This window comes from Poromitra crassiceps (assembly GCF_964638095.1).
Source record: "Poromitra crassiceps genome assembly, chromosome: 2".
NCBI classification, from domain to species: Eukaryota; Metazoa; Chordata; class Actinopteri; order Beryciformes; family Melamphaidae; genus Poromitra; species Poromitra crassiceps.
Window position 1 is genome coordinate 83,810,204 of NC_139624.1, and position 20,936 is coordinate 83,831,139.

The 20,936-nt window shown below is 42.5% G+C and overlaps 1 protein-coding gene across 1 annotated transcript in view; it reads left to right on the plus strand.

The window, feature by feature from the left end:
• Nucleotides 1-2,371: 2,371 nt before the first annotated feature.
• Nucleotides 2,372-20,936, plus strand: part of LOC310800708 (uncharacterized protein) — a gene marked incomplete at both ends in the record, with an annotated part of 61,246 nt that continues 42,681 nt past the window's right edge. The window contains 11 exons of the mRNA XM_083663322.1: nt 2,372-2,746; nt 4,151-4,254; nt 5,041-5,195; nt 6,004-6,175; nt 9,181-9,301; nt 9,398-9,492; nt 9,680-9,894; nt 10,281-10,389; nt 10,484-10,678; nt 16,971-17,014; nt 18,670-19,052. Coding sequence (XP_083519448.1) covers nt 2,372-2,746; nt 4,151-4,254; nt 5,041-5,195; nt 6,004-6,175; nt 9,181-9,301; nt 9,398-9,492; nt 9,680-9,894; nt 10,281-10,389; nt 10,484-10,678; nt 16,971-17,014; nt 18,670-19,052 — 1,968 coding nt within the window. The remainder of the gene's footprint in view (nt 2,747-4,150; nt 4,255-5,040; nt 5,196-6,003; nt 6,176-9,180; nt 9,302-9,397; nt 9,493-9,679; nt 9,895-10,280; nt 10,390-10,483; nt 10,679-16,970; nt 17,015-18,669; nt 19,053-20,936) is intronic.

Below are 20,936 nucleotides of genomic sequence, written 5' to 3' on the forward strand. Positions count from 1 at the left end.
CACGTGATGGGCTGGTTTACCAGGCTACCTGACCAAGGCACTGGCAAAAGAACTGGAGTCCCCAGGCGCTGCACTGCGGCTGCCCCCTGCTCCTAGTTCTAGGAAGGTTCAGAGTAGAGGATGGGTCAAATGCAGAGGATGAATTTCCCCATGGGGATAAATAAAAAGGATAATTTAACTATAACTTAACCCCCCCCCCCCTTTTCCCTTTTTTAAGCAGCCCATCCCTCAAAGGATACATGTCCTGTGTTATTTTGTTTCCCCAATTTTTTGTTTAGCCATAGTTAACCCAAAAATGGGCCAGTAGTATTTGCACAGTCACTAACTTGTAGGCTACTGATGATCATATACTGTAGGCCTACCTAACCCGGAGGGGGTGTTGGTCATTTCAGATAACCACATGGGTCTGACATATGTTAGATGCTAATCCTTAACCAGGATGCCAGTTAGGAGATGGGGATCACTTTTACGGCATCAACATATTTGAGCAATCTTTAATTAATTTGTACACATTTTGAACTCCTTTGCGTTGTCTTCTCTAATCTGTGACTCCTGCCTCAATTTGGCTCTGTTAAACAGATCAGTGCATGCAAATTCAAAGTTACAGGACTTTGACCACTGCCAAAATATTTAGCTAAAGCTAATATTTAGTTAGTTAATCAAACAATCGATATGCCTTCACTCGCCTTGCCCTGATAGGTAGTAGCCTAGTTACACTATGCTAATAGAGGGGATTTACATGCGTATACTCACTGCAGACTGAAAAATAAGTGGGTATCTCTGTATACTTGTGTCCCTTGCACTCCACCTCTGCTCTGCTTAGTCTACACCAGTGATTGGGAAATGTACAGATGACAAATAATAATCCAGGAATCAAATTTTTTAATACAAGTGTCAAACAATGGGGAAGGATACCTTTCCTCTCCAAATTGCACGACAACACCTTTAAAATAAATAAAATTAATTCATTAAACAATTACTTATCCTCAACATTAATACACCTGATGGAATTAAATGTAATCACTTGCTTATTTATGGTGTTGATATGCTAATAGGAGGTTGGAAAAAAATAAATTGGGGGAAAAAAACAGTTTTATACCAAATTAAGTTTTCTAAATCACAACCATCACCTCATCATTCAAACAGAAAAAACGATTGGGTTTGTAACATCAAGCAATGAGTCTGTTAATAATTATTGTTTACATAGTATTTACATTTGTTTCACATCTACAGAGTTTGCTTCATCTATAGTAAGATAATGGGCTACAGTTTGTAAACCAGTCTGCAGAATAGCATAATAACATATAACTGCTTGCAATGTTATTTTTCACTCTTTTTAAATAAGACGTTTCGGGTAGCACTTTACATTACAGCTTGGTAACAACATGGTAATAGACGGTAATAGTGTGATAACACTGGCGGACCGCTATCGGTGGCGGCAGATTGTGGTATACGCAGTGGAAGTGGTCCCTGGGAAATTTGGTTTTGTACGTACTGTAGTGGTACTTGGTCTGAAAAGTTTGGGAACCCCTGTACTAGATGATTGGTTTAATCTAATATTGCAATCTTTGCCATTTGTTGCCATCTTTAAATGTTTCCCCATTATTAGGCTACAATATGTTTCTGGCCCTGTTACCCTGTTACCCTGACCCTCTTAGCCTATTGCATAAATGGCAGTCTAATTACCCAGATATACCCATTGTTAATACCAAGCTATTACCTGCTTTGGTAATTACATGGTATTACCTAATTATTACTTCTTTATTGTTACACTATTACCCCCTATTACCATGTTACCAAGCTGTAATGTAAAGTGCTACTGAAGTTTCATTAAAGTAAATAATTGGTAACACATTATTATAAAGTGTTACTAACACTTTATAATAATGTTCCGTAGTAAGTCATTTATAAGCTATTAGTTAATGATAAACTAATCATTTACAAAACATTAATATACATTTGTAGATGATTAAGTTGTAAGTTATTCAAAGTTTTTATATTCCAACCTGTCTCTTTACACATTTGTTAATCATGAACAAATGATGAGCAAATCATTAGTAAATGAAAAAATCATTAACTAATGGCTTATAAATGACATACTACTGAACGTTATTATAAAGTGTTACCAATATATTTTCTTTATCCAGGTCTAGATAGCATAAATGGGAAGGGGTGGGGCTTGTTGCCTGGTTGTTTGTTTCTCTTTTTCGAGATCTGGCAACACTGCTTCTGCAGCTCCTGCCACACGTGCACCCTGTAGCAAAGTCCCTCTGGCTGCAGCGTCAAGAGGGACTTTCTCATGCTGACAGGACACTTCTCTGTCCAACTCAGAGAGAGAGAGGAACCGCTGCACATTCTGCTAGACATCAACATGAGCAACTTCGGGCAGGTCCTAAAGGAGATTGGGGAGTTCGGTTTATTTCAGAAGCGCTTATTAATTACGTTATGCATCCCCACCTTTTTTACAGCTTACGACGTGATTGGTCAGGTGTTCACGGGCTTGAGCTTCCCACATCACTGTGACACTGACTGGATCTTGGCCCGTGGCCCCAACTTGACATATGAGAGACAGAGAAATCTCACCCTTCCTCTGAACACGGATGGGGCGTTTGAAAGCTGTGAAATGTTCACACCTGTGGATTTGGATTTAGAAACCATTGAAGCATATGGGATTAATACTACCACAAAGTGCATAGACGGATGGGATTATGAGGCACCCCAGAGTGCCTCCAGCATAGTAACAGAGGTAGGCCGTTGACCTGGTGTACTTGCTGCATATGATGAGGAAAGACACTACTGGACGCCTGCACACTGGTCAGGGCTACTACCCATGATATTAAATATCTAGGCTCATGGATAGGTGTGATTTTACCGACCTCATGTGTTTTGTTTAAATTACACTAACCTCATCTCCCACCCCATGTGATGGTTAAAGAGATAGTTCAGAGACACAGTAGTTGAGGAATTGGACTGTTTTCCCCATTTTCCCAGAGTCAGAAACAAATAAATGATTTTTTTATTTTATTTTGTGTAGTCTGGTATGTCAAACAGCAATATCATCTTGGCTCAATTGTTGAGGGTCTATGGGATAGAATAATATAATCATGATATAATCAACAAATTCCACCTGCCTGGCTGTGTGGTCAGTAAGGTATTTAATCTAATCTAATCATGATCCCATAGGCATCCAGGAATTGAGCGAGGGGGCGCCTTTTTTCAATTTTTTAAGCTTTATTTGCTGTGGGGGAGGCCCACAGTCTCAGACTTTGAAAACCCCTGGACTAGAGCAAAGTGTCTAAAGGAGCAGGGAAGCATCAAAAATTGAGCATAGCATTATTTCAGGCAGGCCACAAAGTCAAGCTCAGCTCACAAACCCAGCCTACATCAACTGATAGCAGCTGATCTCAAGCCAGCCCTCATCAGCTGATTCCCTTCTAGACATTCAATTGGCAAATCTCATACATACTCCTACTTACTTAAAGGGACAGTACATCCCAAAATCCAATCAAAACTTACCTGTAGTGCTATTTATACATTTAGATTGTTTTGGTGTGAGCTGCAGAGTTTTGGAGATATTGGCCGTATAAGATGTCTGCCTTCTCTCGAATACAATGGAACTGAATGGCACTCGGCTTGTGGTGATCAAAGCAAAAATAATAATAATAATAATACATTTGAAAAACTCAACAGCAATGATTCTTTCCAGAAATCATGACCGGGTTACTCGGCTGATTATGTCCAAAACTCGGCAACTCACACCAAATCAATCTAGCACTACAAGAAGCTTGCTGCATCCTCTGCAAGCCGTATGCAACTCAACTCCCCTCCAGCTCCTCCTTATTGGATGCTGTGTCTGACTTAAACGATGTAATCTCTCTGTTCTGCACCTGGGGGTCTCTCTGTGCTCTCCCTTAGGCTTTCCCTGTAAATGTGACATGGAAGGGCAGGGAGCTCCCAGAACAGAGCCATACTACCAAATATAACTAGCGCAAATGGCAATAAAAGTTTTCTTTTGAATAGTCCTGACTGAATTAACTTTGATGTTTTCTTTAGTTGAAAAATATAGTGATTTGTACCAGTAGTGTCTCTCAGATCCTGCTTTAATCTATTGTCATAATTTCTCCTCCAATTTTTTCCTCTCCCATCTCAGTTTAATCTAGTGTGTGACAGGAGCAGTTTGCTTGAGCTTTCACAGTCCATCTACATGGCAGGTCTTCTGGTTGGGGCGCTGGTGTCTGGGGCAATGGCTGACAGGTTAAATATTTTATTAACCAATCCAGTCAATTTTATTTATGTAGCTCTTCATCACAAGCATGTTGGAAAGTGTTTTACATACCATACCATTTCATATACTGTACATGTCATAAACCATACCACAGCACTATTATAATACTGCAAGCACTATTGTACTTCTACAGCCTATAGAGAGACTGTTGTTATCCCTGAAACAGGAATGATGAACACCAGTGGTTTATGAATGGTATTATTATTACTTTTTGCTTGTTCATTTGGTGCCGATTAAATCCACAGATGAAAACCAGAACACCTTCACCATTGTCCTTAATAGACTAAGACTGAACAGTTGTCACATCAATCTGTCAACTTTTTTTAATTGAGATCTTTGGAGCTGTGCATTCTAAAGAAAACAATGGGTTAGACAGCTATAGTGCGACTCCATGAGATCGAGCTTGAAGATTATATTGTCTTGGGTGCGGTCTAGCCTTTTTTGCAATCCTATAAATGAGGAATTATTTAGTAAAGATATTCTCTACTGAATTCTTTAAAAACATTGGACAGAGCTTCCCCACCTTCATCTTAATGTAATTTTGTGCCACATGCCTTGTTCAGAAATTTTCCCCTATAATTTGTTACATTAAAACAATATTGCATCTCAGTAACATTCCATAATGACAACAAAGAGAATATTCATACAGATATGGAGGTTTACTTTCCCAAACAACCAAATAACAGTTAAATCCTGTGTGTCCCTTAAAAGAATTAGAAAACACTGGCCTTAATGCTCTTCTCTTGTCTTTATAGGTTTGGTCGACGCTTTGTGGTCCTCCTTTCACTCCTTGGGCTATCGGTGTTTGGTGTGGCTGCTGCTTTCTCACCCAACATCTATGTTTACATGGTTCTTAAATTTGTAGGTGCCACCTCAACTGCTGGCATTTTGGTAAACACATTTGTGATAGGTAGGTACAGTACAGTATACTGTTCAGTGCCCTTTACAACACTCGAAACCTGAAATAATGCTTTGAATGTCACTGTAATGACCAACTGTTGGCTGTGGCATTTTGCCAGCTTTGATACAATTAAGCAATATCACAGGAGAGGGAGTGCGGTTGTTGGCTAATATTGGCACTGCTGTGATTCGGTCGTAGGCACGAGGCTGCAGGCTGAGTGCCGAAGATAATCACAGCAGTGCCAATATTAGCCAAGAACCGCACAACCTCGAGTGTGATATTGCTTTTATACAACAGTTTTATTAAACAAAGCTGATTAAAAAAATGACAAAAAGCTGAGAAAATATATGATTTCTCTATTTATTCCTCCGCCAACAAAAATAGTTCCCTCAGCTTTCTGCTTTGCCGAAAATGTAGCCTAATCAGCCTAATTAACTGCAGGCTGTCTACTTTACTACTGTCTACTCTACAGTAGTACAGTGAAGCGCCAGTGCATTATCATGAAATATTGGCACTGGTAGGATCCCTCTTTCCAATCAAATTGCCCGGCTGGAACTAACTGTTGTATAATATCAATATAAAGTCTGAAAAGCACAGGACCTCACTGTGACCACCAGGAACTGATAGTATTCCAGAGAGTTACAGTGTATACAGATGAAGATGATAAAGTGTGGACAGGGAGTCACTGTCTTTTGGATTTACCAACCCACCAGAGACACATCTGATAACAACAGAATGAAACTATGAATAGTGCATACTGCATTTGCAAAATATATCTTACAATATCCCACAAACTTTTGTCTGGCTTGCTTTGAAGGTGCAGAGTGGACTGATGCCTCTAGGGTTGCGCTCTTCACCATTGGGTCCCACACTTCCTACCCTATTGGCCTGTTGGTGTTGTCAGGCATGGCTTATTGGATCCGTAACTGGAGGATCCTGCAGCTGGTGCTCTTCACCCCTCTTTTCCCGATCCTGGGAGTCCTCTACTGGTCAGTGGCCCCTAACGCCAGAATACTTATACAACAAATAGGCTATAGCTTAGGTGACATACTGTAATTAATAGTCTCTAGCAGTGTTGCCAGAAGGGAAAAAAACATTATTCAAACATTTTGATTATACTTTTTATGCTGGACTTATAAGTGAGACCATAGCTAAAATGAAGCCCTCTACTTGTCCATTAGACTTGGAGGTTCTTGAAATGATCTGCCACTGTATTCTGGCTAAATGTCTTAAGCTTAATTTATACTTATTAGAAAGTGTCGCTCAGCACATGGTCGCAGACGAAAAAGAAAGTGTCGCTCATGGTGTTGCATTTATACTTCAGTGAATGTTCGCTTCTGTTTAACGGTCACGTGACACTCGAACGCTATTAAATGCTGACAGCCAAGAGAAGAGAGGGAACGCACAGTGAAACCACATCGGAGGCAAGATGTAACGTACTTGACTGCAGCCGCATATAAACGACACACAACTCACCTCCTCTCTCTCTCTGGGAAATGCACAATGTTCTTTGTGATTTTCACGAAGTCATAGATCAAGGACAGGCTGATAAAAATAGCGGAGACACGTTCATTCATTTCAATCGAGTGAAAACCAAAACAAGGAAGTCAAACGCATGCCGACTATATAGCCAATCAGACTTGCGCGATACTATGACGTAGTCAGCGACACTAGACATTTCACCAGGTAGCAGACACTGCTCGCAGACACTTGAAAGTGTCGACTCAAGTCCTCATTTCTGTCGGCGACCATTTCAAAAGTGTCGGCAGACGAAGCATAAATTGGGCTTTACTCTAATGTATCTCCTTATTTAAGCAATATCACACGAGAGGGAGTGCATTGTTGGCTAATATTGGCACTGCTGTGATTCGGTAGCAGGCACGCAGGCCGAGTGCCGTAGATAATCATAGCAGTGCCAATATTAGACAACAATGCACGACCTCGAGTGTGATATTGCTTTTATACAACAGTTCTATTAAACAAAGCTGATTAAAAAAATGACAAAAAGCTGAGAAAATAGATGATTTCTGTATTTATTCCTCCGCCAACAAAAATAGTCCCCCCAGCTTTCCCTTTGCAGAAAATGTAGCCTAATCAGCCTAATTAACTGCAGGCTGTCTACTTTACTACTGTCTACTCTAGAGCTGTGAAGCATTTTGTTGATTAGGGCAGCTGTGAAGCGGAGTGATCTACACACAGTGAAGCGCCAGTGCATTATCATGAAATATAGGCACTCGTAGGATCCCTCTTGTCCAATCAAATTGCTCGACCGGAACTACCTGTTGTATAATTTATAATAATAATAATAATAATGGATTTAATTTGTATAGCACACTTTAAAATACAACGAAATCTCAAGGTGTTTCACAGAGTAAAAACAAACATAGCAACAATAATAGCAACATAGTAAAAGCACATAAAACCGATCAGCTAAAAACAGATCAGTTCACATAAAAGCAACTAGAAGGCACATAGAACAGGCAATAAAAAGCACACAACATGGTAAAACTAGGAGAATGCACAGTGGAACAGGTGAGTCTTAAGTTGTGATTTAAAAACAGCGAGTGAGTCTGATCTGATGGCCTAATCGTTTCTGGGAGCTGGTTCCACAGCCGTGGCCCCAGAGATGAGAACACACGGTCTCCCATGCTGGAAAAACGTCCAACTTTATTTTCTGGTATTGTTCCTTCATCATCAGTCGTCAGTCAGTATATAAATGGGAGCTAGGGCTCTGTCTGTTTGTTTCTCTGTCTGTCCCACTGATGACATCATCAGTGATGTCATAAATTCCACTGATGACATCGTCATAAATTCCACTGATGACATGATCAATGAAGTCATAAATTCACTCACACACACACACACACACACACACACACACACACACACACACACACACACACACAAGGCTATAGTTCAGTGATGATGTCATAAATTCCACTGATGACATCATCGGTGCTGTCATAAATTCCACTGATGTCATCCACTGGGTCATGTCATTAGAAAACACAATATTAATTTCCATTTTTATGCAGATGATACTCAGTTATAGCCTGGGTAAACGGCTGGGTTTACCCAGGCTAACTCAGTTATACCTTCTAATTAAACCAGGCAAACCTTTCAATTGAACCATGCAATTGGGGCGAGCTGACCACTTTACAAAACGGCCAGCTTCAAAGCTTTTCAAAGCTGGATGAATGGATACAGAGAAATATGAAATCCCCCTCTCTGCCATCATACTGTAACATCTAGCTGTAGAAATCTGGGTGTCATTTTTAAGTCCAGTCCAAGCCTAGATTGTGGTGCAGTCATGTTTCCTCAAAAAACAGCAGTAGCAAGCACACTCCAAAATAAAGTAAATCAAGGTGCAGGGCCAAGGTAGAAACGTAAAAAGGAGAAAAGGCCAGCACTCCAGAATGTCCTTTAAGCGTTTAATAAGGTTTAGTACAGCAGCATACAACGTACACGTTTCAGCAGGTAGCCTTCATCAGCGTTGTGCTGTGTCAGGCGGAAATGGCCTCTAGGTACTTTTTAACTTTATTTCATAATTTTCTATCTTTCTACTTGCATTGTGTCCACTTGACCCCCAGTTTGTATACTCATGTTTCTGCCTGTTCTTTGTGAAGGGCTATTGTAGGGGAACATATCCGACAGGGCTTTATTTAATTATTTCTATTTGTAAATACTTTACTAGAAATATGTATTTGCTATGTACATTTTCTGTATATTTTGTGTAACTATCTTGATGTCCTTATCTGTCTAGGCACACCTATACCTGGTAACTGATTGGATTATTGAATGTAGTTCCGGTTTGATTGTATTTATACGCCATTTCCGCCTGATACAGCATGAAGGCTACCTGCTGAAACGTGTACGTTGTTTGCTGCTGTACTAAACCTTATTAAACGCTTAAAGGACATTCTGGAGTGCTGGCCTTTTCTCCTTTTTGCAGTCATGTTTCCTCAGCCCAGAAATATTATTCTATGCCTGTTAGGATTCTCCCAGAGTCAGCTCGCTGGCTTATGACCCAGGGCAGGAAGGAGGAAGTGCAAAAGCAGGTCCTGAGGGCAGCCAGGGTGAACGGGAGGAAGGTCACAGAAGCTCAGCTGGACAAGGTGAGCTGCATCAACCTCATTTTGAATTTAAATAAAATCAAACACCCCGCAAAGCTCTGAATTAAATAATCTAGAAATTAAATATTATTTGTTTAGCTGGAGGCCGGGACTGCATCTAAAAGAAGAAACATGTTGGACATCTTCAGGATCTCATACTTGAGAAAACGTGCTGTCGTTATGAGCTGTGCCTGGTGGGTCTTCTCCAACCTTTTAGATTAATTGGATGTTTCATGCCACTGTCTGTCTCAACCTATAAATTACACTAATACATAAATCATGTTTAATACAGACATGTAATAGCTAGTAAACTGCATGTACAGTATGAACAGTATCCAATAATATTTTTGCTGTGACAATTGATCTCTCCCCCTCTGTTAGGTTTGCAACAAGCTTGGTATACTTTGGACTGAGCCTGAATGTTGGCACTTTTGGCCTGGACATCTACCTGACACAGTTCATCTTTGCCTTTGTTGAGGTTCCCGCACGCCTGGGCAGTCTGTTTGTTATTCAACACTTTGGGAGGAGAATATGCCTAGCAGCGGTCTTATTCTTGGGAGGTTCTGCTTGCCTTGTGATCCTTGCTATTCCAAAAGGTGAAAAAAAACATTAGACTTCCTTTCTACTCTGAGATACAAAAGTTTGTCTTAGGTATTTAACCAGTGTTTATGTGATTTCAGTCTGCTTGTTCATTTAATCACTGAGTCTTGAGAACTGGGGGAAACCAATTCTGAATTTAGAAAATAAATAAATAAATAAATAAATAAATAAATACAGTACCATGCTAATAAATCTGATCAGGGAGGAGAATATGTCAAGCAGGGCTCTACCTGCCTTGTGATCCTTGCTATTCCAAATGCTAACTTCTAACCTTAAATTAAATTAAACACATTAAATTTGATACGAGTCTCAGTTTGCCCATCTGTCTGATAAATGTATCTGATCATTGTATATATTATATATCTTATTATTTGCCCATCAGACCTTCCTGTATTGGTAACAGTCATAGCAGTACTGGGGAAGTTTGCTGCCTCTGCCTGTTTCTCCATAGTCTACGTTTATACTGCAGAACTATATCCAACTGTTCTAAGGTAACTTCTCTGTCATTAGAGGTAATACTGGTAGAAAATGCAATTTTTCCCTGTTATTAAAAATGACATGATATTGTGCATATTGTCCCTTCAGGCAGAATGGTTTGGGTCTAAACTCCATGTGCGCTCGTGTGGCGGGCATCCTCGCCCCTCTGATCAGGCTCCTGGAGGTCTACCATCACACCATCCCCATGCTGATATATGGCATCATCCCCGTGGCTGGTGGGGGGCTCTGCCTGCTGCTACCTGAGACCCTCGATGTTGAACTTCAGGACCACACTGAAGCCATGTGAGATGACTAGCCTTTTCACCATAGTGTAGAAAATGGGTTGAATGGATGGATGGGTGGGTGGGTGGGTAAATGAAACAATTAATTGTAGTAGGCTATGATTTTAAGGGTTTACTGTCTGTTGTTAAGACAAAGAACTCAAAGCACTTCCATAATTCTGCCTCCTGTTTTCAATTTCAGGAAACTAGAGAATGGAAGTGCTGAAAATGGATTCTGTGATAAAGAGGAAAAGCCAGAGAAAAGCACAAAATTATAATTTGTACAGAAAGTGATAGTTTCATATTTTTATTTTCTGCTAGATTTTCTTTTAACTAACACAGATTTCACAGTTCTTCACTACCAGCTAGAAATAAGGTATGCCTAGACTACAGTATCCTGACTGCATGCATAAATACATGCATCAGCATTACAGTGTATGCAAAGCTTCAACAGAATATTAAACAGAATTCTAGCCAGCACGGCGGGTCCTGCGTTACATTACTGGCTTGCTGGGGAAGCTGTGGTCAGTCCTTGGATGGGAGACCATTGGTGCTAGAAGTCGTGTTGGAGGGAAGACCAGTAGGAGGTGCTCTTCCCTCTGGTCTCACGAATAATATCCCCATGTGAGTGAGCACTGTCCTTCGGATGAGATGTTAAACTGAGGTCCTGACTCTGAGGTCAATATAGATCATCCCATCGGCACTTATCGCAAGAGTTCTCAACAGACCCCCCCCCCCCCCCCACACACACACACACACACACACACACACACACACAAACACACACAATATGTGAAGCGTTTTGGGTGCCTTGAAAAGTACCGTTTACATGCAATCTATTAATTTAATATTTTTATGTGTAAATTATTTAATAAAAAATTATTTTTTTTGTAATCACAATATGTCAAAGATTTGTTTTTCAACTACAAATGTTGTGTTTGATAACTGGAGAAATAAATTGATGTAAACACAAATGTACTTCTGTTATCTGAACTCAAATTAATTCAAGTGTTATTCTTTTCCTAGCCTCAGAATTCGACTACTCATTCATTTCACTCAATCGTAGTCTCAGGTCTGCAGCACCATCTCTGCTGTGGCTATGGGTAGAAACCTGTAATTACACATCCCGAAGAACAGAAAATAAATGTGACATGACAAAAACGGCTCGGAATTGGAAAGTTTTGGAAACTACGCAATAATTAAACTTTCACAGCAGTCTAAACACTCCCAACACTATTGCATCTTAAGCATTATTAGCATGGAATGTCTCCAGCTGACATTAGTGAACAACTTATTAAAAGCCGGTGTAGCTGCTTTAGATAGCTACATAAGTAAATTGCACAGCTGCACTTAAAAGGAGAATTCTGTTTTTTTACAACCTGGACCATATTTTCAATTGAATGTATGTTATCCTACTCAGTACTCACCCAGAACATAACTTTCTGAAAAGGACTCTATAAAGATATTTACGTGCCGCGAAACAGCCTGGAACAGAGGAAATAGGGGCATGTGTAATGTGTGTATTTACGTCCTGTAAAAAGATTATTTTCTGACATGCACCTGCTCATATCCTTATTATATCATAGAGACAGTGAGAAAATGAACACTGTATTTACCTTGCTGCAGCCAGTGTGTTGTTCACCCTCTCTGCTATCCGTCACAGAAGCTCCCGTTCTCCCCGCTCCTCAGTTTGTAATCCATAATGACGTTATTCCAGCTCAAATATATACGGGCGGCCATCGAATTCGAATGGCATCGACCATATTCTCTAAATCAGATAAATATCTGCAGTGTTTTACCATGCTACGGACTGCCATGCCGGCTTGATCGACTGTTCTGAACTTTCAACTCGTCCTGTTGTGAGACACATCCGGGGACTTGCAGGGGGAGTTGAAAATTGTTTATGTGGATGAAAAATAAGTAGGCCTACTTGTAATAAGTAACTTCTAATATGCAAATAATGACATTTGGCTTTGATTCGTTTTTATACTGGGTGTTTCATTCTTGGCCTTTTTCCTTTGATTTTTTGCTGTGTGCCGTGATTCTGAATAAGTTGTTTCAAATAGTTGGTTGGGCTATGCCGTCAGTGTCAATAGAAGTCTCTGCAATATGTGTTTTTATTTGTCAAAGTACAGTTAAGTAGGCTACCTTAGTTTTGCTTCATTAGCACTTTATGATCAAATGATAACAATTTCACTCAATCGGCTACTGTTGAATCCCAGGACTGTGTGGACTCCTTATGTCACTGGAACACTTGGAAGCAAAACGTTTTTAGATGCCTATCGTATTGATTGATAGCCAAACCCTGGTAAAAAGCGGGGGGACAAGGGGACATTTTGTCCCCCTAAATATGAGAGAGAGAGTAGGGAAAAAGAGGAGAATCCGCAGCCGCACAAGAGCACTCCCCCCCCCGCCCCCACCGACTCCGACTCCCTGCTCGGCTTTCGCTTTCGGCAGCTTCTGGGGATCAAGTTACAGAGAGCCCACTTTACACTGTTTACACAGCCTGTGACAATTGTTAAAGCCGTGATCGTTGTGGGATTATTACACCTGAGAGACAGACATACCCGGACTCTGTACTGCACTCACTAATGCACTTTTGGATGGCTTGAATGTGTTGTCATTGGCTGCTGCTATAATGGTATAGTATATGGTTAGTTTTATTTTATTGTTGAGATGACAAGTTTTGCACTGTTTCAAAGTGATAATAATCTATACTATAATGACGATACAATCTGTCTCTCTCTCTCTCTCTCTGTCCTTCGTGTATCTCCAGAACCGTTGGTCGGATCGACTTGAAACTTGGAGGGTGCGCTGATGGCGACCCGACGGAGTGCGGTGCCCTGTTTCCGTGCGATTCGGATGCGAAACACGTTCGATATTTGAACATTTGTCTTCAGTTCTGCGCCCCTTCATGCCCTTTAAGTGTCTGGGCGGGTCGCTCTGTGACAGGAGGTGCGAAAAGTAAACGCAGGGTTGTTAACTAAGTCAACATCGAGTCCTTGAGATTGAATGGGAGGGGGTGTTAAGTAAACATGAGAGAGGAGAGAACATGTATTTCTAAGCTGAATAAGCTAAAGCAGCATTAATATTCAAGTCGGTCAGGAATAAAATCAAGGGGAAATAATCAGTAGAGCTGAGTGATCTTAGTTAAGTGAGATTTCGAAGAGATTTTTACGTGGCTATAATGGTAGGCTCTAATGAGTCACGCATTCAGAAATAATATCCTCTAGGGCAGTGGTTCTCAAATGGGGGTCCATCGCACTTTGCCAGGGGGTCCGCGAAAAGTTTTCGGGGGGGGGGGGGGACTTTTTGTGTGTGCAAAAGCTTCATAGTTCAACGAAAATATGTTATGCTTTAAATCTAAAATGGTTCATGGATTACATTCTAATCTGACAAACCTATAAATTTAAATGTCAAGCACGTGGAAACAAGCTGAGCCCAAAATCACAAATCAGAATGAGGGGGTCCCCGGTATACTTTCTATCTTATAAGGGGTCCTTGGCTGAAAAACATTTGAGAACCTCTGCTCTAGGGCAACACCACTTCCGGGAACCCGCATCCTGTGTAAGTAGGGTTCCCAGAGTAAAACCTGGCCATTTCCACCACTGCTTATGGATGAGCATCATCTGCTGCATGCCATCAAGAACCGTTGGTCGGATCGACTTCAAACTTTGGGAGTGTGCCCTATTGTGCAGTGCAGTGCCGAATTTCGTGCAATTCGGCACAGCGCCACCTATTGGCCACACAAAAAGTGGTTTATCTTGAGAACCATTCGTCCGATCGACTTCAAACTCGAGGAGTGCGCTTAGGGGGACTCACGGAAGTGCAGGGAGCTGAATTATGTGCAATCTCGTTCCGGCGCCACCAGTGGCTGGGAAATGTACAGATGACTGGTCGCCATCTTGGGTAAAGGCATAGAGCGAGACACTGCTCACGTGAGCATGGAAGCTTAATTTAGAAACAGGCTTCCCCCTCCACTACGAGCTGACTTCACTCCTTTGAGACAGCCATAAATCTGTCTATCATCATCAGTACCGTATATACAGTAAATGGGAGCTAGGGCTCTGTCTGTCTGTCTGGGCTGCCTCTGTTTCCTTGTCTGTCCCACTGATGTCATCATCAGTGATGTCATAAATGACACCATCAGTGAATTACTCACACACACAAGGCTATAGTTCACTGATGACATCATCAGTTACTGATGTCACTGAGTGAACTAGTGATGTCATACATAGGCATTGTGACATCATCAGTGATGCCATAAATTCACTCACAAACAAGGCTATAGTTCAGTGTTGATGTCACTGATGACATCATCAGTGACTGATGCCATCAGTGATGTCATACATAGGCATTGTGACATCATCAGTGATGCCATAAATTCACTCACACACCAGGCTATAGTTCAGTGATGATGTCACTGATGACATCCCTGATGATGTATCAGTGATGTCACAAATCCACTGATGCCATCATCAGTGATGTCATAAATCCCACTGATGACATCATCAGTGATGTCATAATTTCACTCACACACGGCTCAGGAAGCTGGGGGGGGGGATTTGGGGTTCAGTATCTTGCCCAAGGACACTTCGACATGCAGACTGGAGGAGGCGGGAATCGAACCACGACCTCTTTTATCCAAAACGCTTACTGGACGACCCGCTCTACCTCCTGAGCTACAGCCGCACCATGTAGCATATTTACATGCTTGCTGTATTTAAACTGCCATGAGATTTGTTTCAAGTTCAAGTTCAAGTAGTTTATTAATGTCGCAAAGGGCAAATTGGATTACAGCAGGCATAGAGGCTTGAAACATAAAAACATAGAAGTGCAAACCATATGTACAATGACATAAATAAACAGGATATAACAACATTTAGACATAAGATGAGCCAATATAAAAAAAGCATACATCTGGTGCGGCTGATAAAATAAAATAAAACTACACTAATAACTTAAGAACGGGATGAGCCAGGGCTGATACGGCCGATAAAACAGTATAAAAAAAAAAAAAAAAAAAAAAAAAAAAAAAACATAAGAAGAGCTAAGAACATAAAAGAGCCGACTGCTGGTACAGCAGATTGATGAAACGTTAATTCCTCAGTCATCTTTTCCTTCCTCCAGCAGCATTCACTGCACGGATGGAGGAAGGGACAAAGGAATATTTGTACCTGTTTTTGGTGGTCCGTGGGACACACAAGCGAAGGCCGGATGGCAGTAGCCTATAATCTGAACTGAGTGGGTGGGCACTGTCTGTGCGGATGGACAGAGCTTTTTTGAGCATCTGTCTGTTATAGATGAGGTCAAGGCTCTCCAGTTGGATGCCGGCTACTTTAGAAGCTGTTTTCACAATTCTCCAGAGGGAGTTTTTATCTTTGATACAGAGGTTACCGTACCAACAGATGAAGGAAAAGCAGATAACAGATTCAATATAAGCACTGTAAAACAGTTTCATCAGGCTCTTGTCTACTTGGAACTTGGCTAGTTTCCTCAAGCAGTAAAGGCGTTGCTGGCCCTTCTTGCACAGCATGTCGGTGTTTAAATCAAATTTCAGTTTGTCATCAATAATCGTGCCCAGATATTTGTAGTTGGTTACAATGTCCACTGACTGACCATGGACGACACTATTCTGGGTAGTACGGGGGGACGTCTGAAATCGATACAGATCTCTTTCGTTTTCGAGATGTTAAGTTCTAGGAAGGCGTCGTTGCACCAGGACAGGAAGTCATCCATAACCTGACCGTGGCCATCCTCATCATCGCCAAGCAGGCTGACGATGACAGAGTCGTCAGCATACTTGACAATGAATCTGTTGTCATGGCGGCTACGACAGTCATTGGTGTAAAGAATGTACAGGAAAGCAGATAGAACACAGCCCTGAGGCGAACCAGTGGAAGTTGACAGAAGACTGGACAGTATCTCATTAACCCTTACACGTTGAGATCTGTTCGTTAAGAAGTCGAGGATCCAGCCCACCAGACATGGATCTAGACCGAAAGCGGCAACTAATTTCTCTACCAGAACATGGGGCTGAATGGTATTGAACGCCGACGAGAAATCAACAAAAAGCAGCCTAGCGTGATTTTTACTTCCTTCTAGATGCTTATAAAGCAGGTTGAGTAGAGTGGCAGTTGCGTCTTGAACGCTCCTACCAGCCCTGTACGCGAATTGAAGAGGGTCTAGCAGGCTCTCAGTTTTAGCCACGAGTTCTGTCTTGACTAGTTTCTCAAACTGTTTCATGATCAGAGAGGTCAGAGCAACGGGTCTAAAATCGTTAAGTGTTTTTGGGTTGTTGCTCTTGGCAACAGGCACAACAGTGGACTGCTTCTACAGGGACGGCACCCTCTGCTGGGTAAGAGACGAGTTAAATATGTAATTAAAAATGGGACCCAATTGCTCCGCGCAGGTCTTTATTATGCGACCGCCAATATGGTCTGGACCCGCACCTTTTCTAGGTTTACACCTTTTAAAACACTTGATGCTGTTCATCGAAAAAAGGACTTGAGGGGGGGGCAGACAGAAGTCTATTTCTGATCTCAGAGTGATTCTCGCTGAAATCATGGGCATCAGATTTGGCGTAGAAATCATTGAGGCTCTGAGCCAGTTGATGGTCGCAGTTGTATGGCTAACCTTCTTCCTGCTGCTCTCTTTCAGCCCTGTGAGGGTTTTCATACCATCCCAGGCAGAGCCCAGGTTGTTTGCTCTGAGTTGAGCCTCTATTTTTTCCTTATACTTCATTTTACCAGCCCTTATTTCACTCTTAATTTCTTTTTGTAAACTACGCATTTCTAAAATGTTCCCCTCTCTAAAGGCTTTGTACTTCCTATGAAGAAGTGATTTGAGGGACTTTGATATCCATGGCTTAGAGTTCGGATAGACTTTGATATTTCTATCAGGAATCACAATATCTTCACAGTACAAGGTCCAACTAGTGACAACATCAGTCAGTTCACCGATATCGGCAGAGGACTCGATGAACATGTCCACATGTTTGAGGAGCATAGCAAGACAGACTGGGATGGAAGTGGGCAGAGAGGGAGGGGGTGGAGCTCAGAGCACTTTGGTCGCTGCTGGAACCTCATTTGACGCTCCAAAATCGAAACAGGTTCGGAGTACGGGCGTCAAGGCAGTTTGACGCGCGTCAGAGCGCTTTTGGTGCGTGTTCGGCCATTTAAAACAATGGGTGGGCTTCCAAATGCGAGCGTCTGACGCTCCCTGTGCGTTTGGGGCTTGATAGTCTATACCAAGTTAAAAGTTTTCAGAATCACAAACATGACCTCAAGCTATTGTGTTTGCAACAATGAAGCGATGAGTGTTATTGTTTACATGGTATTTACATTTGTTTCAGACCTATTAATGGAAAGGTCAGCTGTTTGTTAATCTTGTAGATGGAGAACTTGCTAACTTTGTAACTAATATAGCCTAATGACCCTACACATGAACTGAACTACTGTAGAGACCATCGTAAGATTATGCCAAGTCAATGTGGGCCAGGGGCATAAAGGGCGGGGGGCCCTTCCCTGCTTCCTACACCCCTACTTCCCCTTGCTTGGACCACACGCATCTTCAAACTCTGCCTTCATTGTGATCTAAACTACACCTGTAAAGTTTCGTGACTGTACCTTACATGGTTGTGATGCTATTGCGTTCATAAAGTCTGTCCACAGACAGATAGATTTTACCTGGCAAAGTACTCAAAACTGCTTCTGTGGTAGGTGTCTCCAGGATGACATTTTGCCATGATGACACACACACACACACACACACACACACAGATTCATAATGTGAGAATACCAGCCACACGCTGTCACTGCCGGTAAAGATAGTTAATCATAATAAACATTCCACAGTCTGGCTCAGCTGATCCAAACACCTGTGTGTGGGGGGAAGGGGGGGGGGGAGGCGGAGGTAGCAAAGTCCTTCTGGTTGCAGCGTCAAGAGGAACTTTGGCACGCTGACAGGACACTTCTGAAACAACTCGAGAGGAACCGCTGCACATTCTGCTAGACATTAACATGAGCAACTTCGGGCAGGTCCTAAAGGAGATTGGGGAGTTTGGTTTATTTCAGAAGCGCTTATTAATTGCAATATGCATCCCCACCTTTTTTACAATTTACGACGTGATTGGCCAGGTGTTCACGGGCTTGAGCTTCCCTCATCACTGTGACACTGACTGGATCTTGGCCCGTGGCCCCAACTTGACATATGAGAGACAGAGAAATCTCACCCTTCCTCTGAACACGGATGGGGCATTTGAAAGCTGTGAAATGTTCACACCTGTGGATTTGGATTTGGAAACCATTGAAGCATATGGGATTAATACTACCACAAAGTGCATAGATGGATGGGATTATGAGGCACCCCAGAGCGCCTCCAGCATAGTAACAGAGGTAGGCCTTTGACCTGGTGTACTTGCTGCATATGATGAGGAAACACATTAGATTACTGGATGGAAGCACACTGGTCATCTAGTATCTCAGCTAATGGGTGTGATTCTACTGACCTAAGTGCTGTGAAATTAGACTAGCCTCCACCCCATGTGATTTATGTGTCAATTAAAGGAGAACGTTGTTAAGTTTCACATTGGGGTCCACCCGCTATGCCGACCACCGGCAATGCCGACCTTAGGTTAATGCCGACCTTAGGTTTAGGCGTGGGGGGTGGGAGAGGTTAGGTTTAGGGTTAGGGTCTGGGGGAGGTATAGGCGTGGGGGGAGGTTAGGTTTAGGTGTGGGGGCTGGGCTTAGCTCCAGCCAGTCCACCGACACGCTGCACGCCGCCTCGCTCATCTGGTTCTGCTTGTGGGCTATCGGCATTGCGGCCTGTTGGCACTGCGGCCTGTCGGCACATAGACGCGGCACCTTCAGATTTGGGACTAGCTGATACTGTTTCAGTAGCCCAGGGCAATAAAGTGTGTAGCCCATTCATCAAGATTTGTTTAGTCTCGCTGGCCAGGCCCTCCCTACCGGGAGAGGAGTCTGGCGGCGCAGGTCTCCATAGTGGGATTGCGAATGGGCGCCGCTTGGCGGCAGTGCCCTTGGAAAATAGTTTCCAACAATCCAACTTGCCATTTTCAGTGTGTAGCAACAAGCTAGCGTGTAGGTTTCTGCCGTTAGCTTGCTAGCTAGTTAGCGGCAGGGCACTGTTTACAGCGACACACAGGGAGGAGGGAGCGGAAGCCGCTCTGATTGACATGGTCGGAGCCAATGACAGGGCTTGTAATAAGCCGGGAGCGGACATCCGGCAGCAACTGAAACAGTCGCTCCAATGGGGAACAGCTGTAGAGCAGCGGAGGGCTTATGCCAGTAGCCTGTTTCCGTGCAGCCAGACTACAGGGCTGCCAAGTTTCAGCCACAGTTAGGAGTGAGATTTGGCCCTTTTTTAGGGTAGATTTAGAGGGTTATCTCAATTTAAATTAACATTAGGATTACTGTTGTGATGTAATTATTCAGTCTTCACCCCCATGCCAGCTGCTCTCCCTGCACTGTCAGCCTCCTCGTGCTCTCTCTCTCTCTCACTCTGAATAGTGAACATGCAAGAAATATGATCAATTGCTAAAATGAATAGAATACACAGTCAAGTCTACATTAGGATTAGGCTGTCAGATGTCATTATTCAGTCTTATTCTGTCATTATTCAGGCAGCTCCTCTCCACCCAATTATTTGTGCAACTTAAAAACCAGTTTCCTGCTATTTAATATATAATGTATTCACAATTGACCAGCACAAGTAGAAATTAAAATAATTGTAAGAAGAGAAGTCAGATCCACAGCCTCCTCCACTGTTTCCTCTGACCTGGAAAGTTTGGCAGGGGGTGGTTGACCTTTCACTGCCCAGAATGACAGCAGGTCTCTCTGCTTCTTCTTCGCTGACATCTTTCAATTTGTTTCAAACAGACAAAAATGGAAGTGTGCAGTTAAGGACTGCATGACCCACAGTCTCAAAAGAGAGCTACATGTTACTGTAAATCCCCTTAGCTCATAGTAAGTATCAATTAGCTCACACACGCAAATACCTGATGATTTTAACTAACACTGCTATTAGTCACGGTTGTTGTTTTTTGTTAAACCCACCGCAGCAACCTGCCACGCTGTTCACCAGCAGCCTGTGTAACGTTACTCCTGCTCCGACTGAGTGACTATAACGCATTTTTATGCCTCCGCCGGCGATAGCCAGGCCGGAGGCATTATGGATCCGGGTTGTCCGTCCGTACGTACGTACGGCTGTCCGTCCGTCCGTACGAGGTTCGTTAACGCGATATCTGAGGAACGCCTG